This window comes from Podarcis melisellensis (genome assembly GCF_964234715.1).
Source record: "Podarcis melisellensis genome assembly, chromosome: 16".
Classification (NCBI taxonomy): Eukaryota; Metazoa; Chordata; class Lepidosauria; order Squamata; family Lacertidae; genus Podarcis; species Podarcis melisellensis.
In genome coordinates this window covers 3,846,717-3,856,248 of record NC_138533.1, presented here as the reverse complement: position 1 = coordinate 3,856,248, position 9,532 = coordinate 3,846,717, and the positions used below count along the sequence as shown (strand labels likewise).

The 9,532-nt window shown below is 47.4% G+C and overlaps 1 protein-coding gene across 2 annotated transcripts; it reads right to left on the bottom strand.

Moving 5' to 3' along the window:
• Nucleotides 1–3,993: 3,993 nt before the first annotated feature.
• On the bottom strand, nucleotides 3,994–8,013 carry MLLT11 (MLLT11 transcription factor 7 cofactor). 2 transcript variants are annotated; one of them, XM_081892078.1, is made up of 2 exons: nucleotides 7,736–8,013; nucleotides 3,994–4,436 (listed from the first exon to the last, which is right to left on the bottom strand). In XM_081892078.1, exon 2 carries the CDS (start codon nucleotides 4,428–4,430, stop codon nucleotides 4,146–4,148), a length of 285 nt encoding a protein of 94 aa, XP_081748204.1. In that variant the 5' UTR covers nucleotides 4,431–4,436; nucleotides 7,736–8,013; the 3' UTR covers nucleotides 3,994–4,145. The 2 variants fall into 2 exon arrangements, with proteins under 2 accessions (XP_081748204.1, XP_081748203.1); XM_081892077.1 differs by lacking the exon at nucleotides 7,736–8,013 and adding an exon at nucleotides 6,403–6,525.
• Between the last annotated feature and the right edge of the window lie 1,519 nt (nucleotides 8,014–9,532).

Below are 9,532 nucleotides of genomic sequence, written 5' to 3'. Positions count from 1 at the left end.
TAGGTCATGTGTTTTCCTCACCAGCGGCCACCGCCATTGATGAGACCTTCAGCCTGGCTTTGAGCAAAGTCTGCATGGTGTGAACAGGCATCTTGCAGTCTTTTGAATGAGGCTTTTGTCCGGCGCTGGGAGGCCGCGATGCATTGGGCCCCAGTGCACTGTTCGGGTATTCAAAGTCCCATTCTTCTCTCGGATCTCCGTGAGACATACGGGCAGACCGCCTTTTCGTTTGGCTTGGCACAGGCTGGATTAACAGAAGCTGGGTTTTTTTTCTAGTCTGGGATGTGGTCAAAGGATTTGTGTAGGCCAGGAGCCCCCAGTGTCAAAGACCACTCTCCCTTGGGGAGGAAAATCCATGTGGGGCTGCATATTGGCCTAGGACCCACGTACCTACGGGACCGCCTCTCCTGATCGGCCCGACGGAGGACGTTAAGGTCCACAAATGACAACACCTTGGAGGTCACAAGGTGGTTAGATTGGTCTCAACTAGGGCCAGGGCCTTTTCAGTACTGGCCCCGACTTGGTGGAACACTCTGTCCCAAGAGACTAGGGCCCTGTGGGACTTGACATCTTTCCGCACGGCCTGCAAGACAGAGCTGTTCCGCCTCGCCTTCGGTTTGGACTCAGTCTGACCCTTATGTTTCCCTCCCCTTATGGTCTTGATTTATCGGCTACAATGAGGCTGCATTTTAAATTGCATTTTAACCTGTATTTTAAATTGGGTTCCCCCCATTTTTCCCCTATTATGTTTTGTACTGTGATTTTATTGGTGTTAGCCACCCTGAGCCCTGCTCTGGCCGGGGAGGGCGGGGTATAAATAAAATTTATTATTGTTGTTGTTTAGTCGTTTAGTCGTGCCCAACTCTTGGTGACCCCCTGGACCAGAGCACGCCAGGCACTCCTGTCTTCCACTGCCTCCCGCAGTTTGGTCAAACTCATGCTGGTAGCTTCAAGAACACTGTCCCACCATCTCATCCTCTGTTGTCCCCTTCTCCTTGTGCCCTGCATCTTTCCCAACATCAGGGTCTTTTCCAGGGAGTCTTCTCTTCTCCTGAGATGGCCAAAGTCTTGGAGCTTCAGCTTCAGGATCTGTCCTTCCAGTGAGCACTCAGGGCTGATTTCCTTCAGAATTTATTATCATTATTATTATTATTATTATTATTATTATTATTATTATTATTCTCTCTGTGCCACTCCCTTTTCCTTCTTTTTCTTTCTCTGTTTATCTTTTCTCTCTTTCCCTTTCTGCCACACACTCTCCTCTCTCTTTTTACACGCTCACACACCCTTTCAATCATTTTCTAACACCTCCTTTTTCCCGAATCCCTCCTTTCCTCTTTTTCGCACACTCCAGCTGATTGTCACGACAAGACTGGCCCAAGTCATTCTGCAGAACCCGGCCAGACTGGCAGCGAATTATCCCAACTCTGCCCATGGGATAATATCCTTCACCACGTAATGGAGGCTGGTTCGATAGGGCAAATGGAGGGTGGCCGGCTGCCCTCCACCAAACGTATTTACACAGAGGCTGGACGGACATTGATCAGGGATGTGGACATGCAAGGTTTTGCATTGTGCTTCATTTGGGCAGAAGTTGGGCTCTCGCATTTCGGCAGCAGCCCATGTGATGCTAAAATTCAGCGCCCACCACCGTTCCACAGCATTTTTGTGGCACCCCCTGCAGCACGGCGTCCAGTGCAGCCACATCAGTAATGCTGCCTTAAAACTTTCTCTAGCACCCAACTCAGCCAAGTTAGTAAAGAAAAAGCGGTTTTTATGTGTTATAACACTGTGACACCAGAGGGCGCTGTAGAGCAGAAAACCTTTCTACGCGATTTTACAAAGAGGTTTTTTTCCCTTTGTTATAATTTCTGACATATCTACAGTGCTTAAAAAAATGTTTAGGGGTACTCTCATTTTGACTCAAGAAAACCACCATTTTATAGTTCAAATCGGGGAAAATAAATACAGGAAATGGGCAAAAGTACAAAGATTCACAAAATGTTTAGAGGTATGCGTACCCCTGCGTACCTCCAGAAAAGACGCACATCTATGCATTTTTTCCTGTGTGTACATCCACCCACAGTCTTTACCTTCAGCCTCTCAAACCCCCTCCCCACTTAACTTACAGCCAATTCAGGGGGTCGCCCTGGCGCGTGACTCTTCTCCTCCATAGTCTCAGCATTGATCCTTGGAGAACTCAGCAGGGCGGAGGAGCAGGATGGGGACAAAACTGGAATGAGTTGGCTATTCCTGCCATTGGCTCTGGCGCCCCCTACTGCTGGCCTCCTGGCCTCCCACCCTACCAGACCCAACGGGAACCTGATGCCACTGTTTCTGCCGTGCCAGAACAGAAGCAGGATACTGTAACTTTACATTGATCCCCTGCTGGTGAGGCTTCCTGACCTTTTCCTGTTAGGCAAAGATCATAAGACGACCCAGATGGTCGCCAGATTCTGTGTACAGATCTGTAGGCGCAGACCATCCCCTAACCGAACCTAGTTCGTTAAGAAAATCCCCAAACTCAGTTCCATAGGTGACTCTGGGTCATCTCTCTCCGGTAGCTTATCTTAAAGTTTTAAGTGTCTAGATGCTTATCGCATTTATAAATTTAAAATTAATTGTTGTACATTGTTTTCAATGATTGTTTTCCTTCTGGGATTGTACCCCCAAGTGTGTTTTATGAGCTGGTCTCTGACCGTAATAAATTATCTATATCTATCTGTAACTTTAGAAGTTTGCTCCTGGCTCTCTTAAGGTTTCCGGCTCGGGGAATGAGAGCGGCAGGGACTGGCGCCACTCCTAGTGATGTGCCGCCTGAGGCCAATGGGCCACTGCAGGTCACATGATTAGGCCTGAGTCTCCACACATGATGTTATTGAAAAACCTGGATCTTTGTTCTGGTCTCTGGATAAGTGGAGAGGTGGCTGGTACAGCAGTGTTTATAATATTGGCTGCTGCCAGCCTTTACCCAATTCACTCCCTCTTGCCCTGGCACCACATTGCCCCCTGGGCCGGATTTCCCTTGCGGGCCGCTAGTTGCTAACTCCTGCTGTGGAGTGTGGCTGCACTCGGCCAAAATCCCCTCCCTTTTTGTTTTACGGATGGAGACGAAAGTCATTCCCGCTCCAAGGGCCACTACCCAGTTCCTGTCTTATCCCACATTCCAGCTGATAAAATAAGATTCGTCCTGATTCCTGACTTTGAACAGCAATCCTGTTTCCCCAGCAGCTGCTTAAAAGACAAAGCTGTAATTTGATATGTACTTGTGGGGGCGGCAAGGCGGGGGGCAGCCGACCTCCTCCGCTCGGTGCACGATAAATCTCCAGGTGCGCAAATCTCTTGTGGTTATTATGAAATCACCACCACAAACACTCTTAAAGACACTTCTTTTCTTTTGCAGTTTAATCTCAAACACGTCCAGGAGCTGAGCTTTCATCTTGGCCTACACATCTCCCTCCCTCCCCCAAGAAATGGCGCTTCTTTGGCGCCCCCCCTCGACTGAACTCGGAAGTGGCAGCGCAGACCCCCCCCAACCCCCCCCCCCACACACACAAATTACCCCTCTCGAGTTATTCAGAAGCAAGATGTGTAATTTCACGCTTTCTGGAAGTGGCTGCTGGCAAAAGGAAGAAGGAAACGGAACTTGCAGCTCAACGGGCCAAAGACTCGTGGGCCGGAATTTGCTCACAGGATGCTTAGTTGCCGACTCCTGCTCCAGATCCTAGCTTCAATCCCCTCAAAAGCCACCCAGCTGTACAGAGTCATTTTTATGATTGAGGGGGTGGGGAAATGCCTCACTTAATTCCCCGCACGCTTCCGGCTGCCATCGCCACAAACAGGAACGTTGGCGCACCTCAGGCCATCTCAGTGTAGTTCACCCTCTAGCCAATAAATACATTCAGTCCCAATTTTGCAAACCATAGTCCCCTTCCCTGCCCATGAAAACACATAAGAGACAGAACATGAGAAGGAGAGAGACACAGGCAGAAGACACCGACAGAAGCAATTTTGCAATTCAGCCTCGCCGTACAATTTGAAAAGGAAAACACTACGGGAAATTGGTCAGAAGGGGAAGAGTGGAGACAAAAGGTTTAGCCGCCTCACTCGTCACACTAAAGGACAGGAGCCCAGCTGCACAGGCCTCAGATCAGGTCGAAATCTAAAGGGCCGACACAGGGTATAGGAGCCCTCCAGAAATTGAAACTGTTGAACTGGAGGAGGCTGGTGTCTTCGTCGTCGTCTTCCCTGTCGGAGCTGCTGCGGTTCTGCTTCTTGCGCTCTGCCGCGAAGCTGCCATAGCCTCCCTTGGGCTTGTAGGCGACCAGCTCAGCTAAGCCCAGGTGTTCCAGTTCTCTCAGGTCCAGTTCTGGGATGGGCATCTTCCAGTACAGGAAGGAGTCGTACTGGGAGTTGACAGTGTCCCTCATTTCTCGCTGAGAAGAAAAGAGGAAGAAGGGATCTTCTGTTAGGGGAACGCTTGGGGGGACTGAGCGCTAGGCATGTCGCTAATAATAATAATAATAATAATAATAATAATAATAATTTATTTATATGACGCCCATCTGACTGGGTTGCCACAGACACTCTTTGGCAGCTTCCAACACATATAACCACATAATAAAACATCAAACATTAAAAACTTCCCTAAACAGAGCTGCCTTCAGATGTCTTCCAAAAGTCAGATAGTTGTTTATTTCCTTGATATCTGATGGGAGGGTGTTCTACAGGGCGGGCGCCACCACCGAGAAGGCCTTCTGCCTGGTTCCTTGTAGCCTCACTTCTCACAGGGAGGGAACCGCCAGAAGGCCCTCGGAGCTGGACCTCAGTGTCTGGTCCATTTAGGGCAGATATAGGCAAACTCGGCCCTCCAGCTGTTTTGGGACTACAACTCCCATCATCCCTAGCTAATGGGACCAGTGGTCAGGGATGATGGGAGTTGCAGTCCCAAAACTGCTGGAGGGTCGAGTTTGCCTATGTCTGGTTTAGGGCTTTCAAGGTCAGCCCTAACACTTTGAATTGTGCTCGGAAACATACTGGGAGCCAATGTAGGTCTTTCAGGACTGGTGTTATATGGTCTCGGCGGCTGCTCCCAGTCACCAAATCTGGCAGTCACATTCTGGATTAGTTGCAGTTTCCGGCAGTGGCGTAGCGTGGGTTGTCAGCACCTGGGGCAAGGCAAGTAATTTGCGCCCCCTAACCCGTGGATTTGCACACCCTAACCCTAACCCCCAGATGTTGCGCCCGGTGCAGCCGGCCCCCCCTGCACCCCCACGCTACACCACTGGTTTCCGGGTCACCTTCAAAAGTAGCCCCACGTAGAGCGTGTTGCAGTAGTCCAAACGGGAGATAACCAGAGCATGCACCACTCTGGCGAGGCAGTCTGCAGGCAGGGAGGGTCTCATCCTGCGTACCAGAAGGAGCTGGGAGACAGCTGCCCTGGACACAGAATTGACCTGCGCCTCCATGTACAGCTGTGAGTCCAAAATGACTCTCAGGCTGCACACCTGGTCCTTCAGGGGCACAGTTGCCCCATTCAGGACCAGGGAGTCCTCCACACCTGCCCGCCTCCTGTCCCCCAAGAACAGTACTTCATGTCTTGTCAGGATTCAACCTGTTAGCTGCCATCCATCCTCCAACCGCCTCCAGATACTCACACAGGACCTTCACTGCCTTCACTGGTTCTGATTTGAGAGAGAGGTAGAGCTGGGTATCATCTGCATTTTGATGGACACCCAGCCCAAACCCCCTGAGGATCTCTCCCAGCGGCTGCATATAGATGTTGAAAAGCATGGGGGAGAGGACAGGACCCTGAGGTCTGGGCCCATCCCTCCTCCAGCTGTGAGTTCCTCTCCCCACACCCAACAGCAACACCCTTGGGTGGGTCTTAACTGCGGTACCTTCCCTCTCTCCCACCCCCAAGCACACATCTCCTTTGCCTCCTCACTGCCCCACCTCTCAGTCTGGAGATTTCCTTTCTTCAGGCACATAGCACATCTCCCCATCCATCCATCCATCATCCGAGGAGGGGCTGCCCCCCAACCTGCCCCTCTTTACACGTTCTCTGCCAATTTTCTCTGCCTCCTTTTCTCAGACAAGCTGTCCTTGGCTAGCAAGACTGCACTCTCATGGTGCAGCGAAATATCTTTTACGGGGGTTCAAAAATAAAACTCCAAAAGAGGGGAGATCAGGCTAGTTTCTCGCCTCGCCTCCCTACAAAAATAAGAGCAGCGCCTGTCCATTTCGCCTCATCTCTCAGCTTCTAGAAACTTACTCTTTTTGAAGGAAGGAAGGAAGGAAGGAAGGAAGGAAGGAAGGAAGGAAGGAAGGAAGGAAGAAAGAAAAAGGAATTGAAATCTGGAGGTTACGCTTCACCCAAGCGTGCATTTTTTTGCAACGCACCTCCGTGTTTTCCTTTAAGGGAGCCATCTCCTGGTTCCTGCTGTGCTATATCTATCCCTGCCTTCAATGCCTTTCTGGGCTCCCAAGAAAAATTACATCACTTTTAATTTTAAAAGCAGGGTGGGGATCTGTGTGAGTGTGCAGGCTCCTCTGAAAGACCTTTGTGTGGCATCTCAAGCATGTGGCAGACATCTGCGTTTTGAAAATAGCCCCCTCTGCAAGATGGGGGGGGGGTGGGTGCGTGGATATTTTTATGTACACAGACACATCCTTCCAACATTATTTCCGGATAATCGTTTTATTGAAAGGAACCAAATGACTGGCGGAATCAAAACCGAAGAGGCTCCGCGAGCCCCAAATCACCACCTGCTTAATTTAATAAGTGGGAAGGAGGTGGGGAAAGAGAGAGAGCCATCAAATGGGCTGAGATCCTCACCCTACTTACCTGGGGGTAAGCCCCCTTGAGTTAAATGGGACTTCCTTCTGAGTGGACTTGGTTAGGATTGCAGCCTTGTTTTAGAAAAACCTGATTTTTAAAATTTTCATTTTCAAAGACCATTTCATTTGTGGACCACCGTCGCCTCTTCGGGTTTCTAAAAATACCTGTATCTCTCCATACTACAAGGGAGTGGTCAGAGAAGGGTTGCGTCTCAATAAAGAGGACCAAATTAGCATTTTTAAACGTTTTTAACACTGAACAGGTGGCTGGCGATGACATGGGTTGAAGAAGTTGATGTAAGCCCTGCTCTGAGGAGACCCATGGAAATTAATCAAGGTGGCGTTCTTAAGCCCATTTATTTCAATCAGTCAAATTTAAACAACTATCTATATCTATATATCTATATCTCCCCCTCTTTCTTTCTTTTTTCCTTTCTCCCCCTGTGATGAGGCTGCATTTTAGTGTTTTAATGTTGTATTTTAATCTTGTTTCTTAAGTTGTATTTCGATCAACTTGTTTTTATTATTGCTTGTTAGCCGCCCTGAGCCTGATCTTGGCTGGGGAGGGCGGGGTATAAATTATTATTATTATTATTATTATTATTATTATTATTATTATTATTATTATTATTACATTTATCCCCTCCAATCTCAACATACCCCTCCAGACAGGCTTAACAGGTCTGAATGAGCCTTTTTAAAAAAAGAAGACAAAATGTATGCAGGAAGATGCTAACTTTGAACAGATTAATAACAATGCGAGATTTATTTGTTTATTTTAAAGGACAAGTGGAAGATGGAAGAAACCGACCAGAATTAAAATACACCCCCCCCCCATTTCCCTCCAAATAATATATATTTCAAATACCCTCTTTCTTTTCCGACTCCTCCTTACCTTCCTCAGAGAAGAACCAAAAGGGGCTCAGAATGCAACAGAAGAAGGAGATGCTTTTTGTGCCGGAGGAGAGAGACAGAGAGGTCTCTAGTGGTCCAGAGAGATGGGCAGATGGTGTGATCCTTCTCCCCTCCTGCTTTTGTCTGGCTGGCTGTGTGTGTGTGTGTCTCTGTGTGGGTCTGTCTCTGTTGCGCACACGCCTCTCCTCTTTTTTTTTTGCTGCAATGCAGCCCCTCCTAAGCCTTCATCGCAGGGACTGCAGCGGCCCCAGTGAATCAGCTCTAAGAAGAATTTTCTATTTTCAGTCGGGGAAGGAGGCTGAAGCCATGGAGATTTTCCTTCCATATATATGCATGGCGGATGCAATCTCTGTGAGCTTGCCAGGAGCGGGGTGTGTGGTTTTTTAAAACGGCAACGATTAGATAATTGCTGCATTATTAGCAATTACGATGTACGATGTGGAGAAAAGGAAAGATAAACGGTGGTGACACATGTCTTTATTCTGGCCTTTGATGCTATCTATCATCTATCTATCTATCTATCTATTGATCTATCTATTGTATCTATCTATTGTATCAAAGACCAGAATATATACACACATTAATAATAATAATAATATCTATCTATCTATCTATCTATCTATCTATCTATCTATATCTATCTATCTATCTATCTATCTATCTATCTATCTATCTATCTATTGTATCTATCTATTGTATCAAAGACCAGAATATATACAAATATTAATAATAATAATGATGATGATGATGATGATGATGATGATGATGTTATTTATACCCCACCCTCCCCAGCCAAGACTGGGCTCAGGGCGGCTAACACCAGATATAAAAACAATTGATTGAGATACAGCTTAAAAAACAAGATTAAAATACAACATTAAAACATTAAAATGCAGCCTCATTTCAGCGGAAACTCAATCAAAAACTTTTGGGGGGATAAAAACGTCAAGTCTTCACCAAGGCTAACTATATACACACACACACATGTACATACACACACACGTACATATATCCATTGTATTCTTCTGATTGCAAATTATTGAATAAAAATTATACACTGCTTGATGGTTAAAAAGGCAAACACCACCTCAAAGCAGTTTCTAAAGAAAGATGAAACGATAAAGTTACCAATAATAAAAATTAGCAGCAGCAATTGATAAGGCTTTTGGAAAGTTAAGGTAACAATAGGTTTGTTTTTAGCAGGTGCCAAAAAGAGCACAGCGAAGGAGCCTGCCTGGTGTCACTAGGCAGGGAGTTCCACAGGTGCTGCCACACTGAAAAATCAAGTTCTTACAAATGTGGCCCCTGCAGATGATAAAAATAATAATAATCATACTTTTATGTTATAGTAGAACTTGGGGTCACCTGGCGAAATTGATGGGAAGTGTTGTTGTTTAGTCGTTTCGTCGTGTACGCCTCTTCATGACCCGCTGGACCAGAGCACGCCAGGCCCTCCTGTCTTCCACTGCCTCCCGCAGTTTGGTCAAACTCATGCTGGTCCCTTCGAGAACACTGTCCCACCATCTCGTCCTCTGTCATCCCCTTCTCCTTGTGCCCTCCATCTTTCCCAACATCAGGGTCTTTTCCAGGGAGTCTTCTCTTCTCGTGAGCTGGCCAAAGTCTTGGAGCCTCAGCTTCAGGATCTGTCCTTCCAGTGAGCACTCAGGGCTGATTTCCTTAAGAATGGAGAGGTTAGATCTTCTTGCAGTCCATGGGACTCTCAAGAGTCTCCTCCAGCACCAGAATTCAAAAGCATCCATTCTTCGGCGATCAGCCT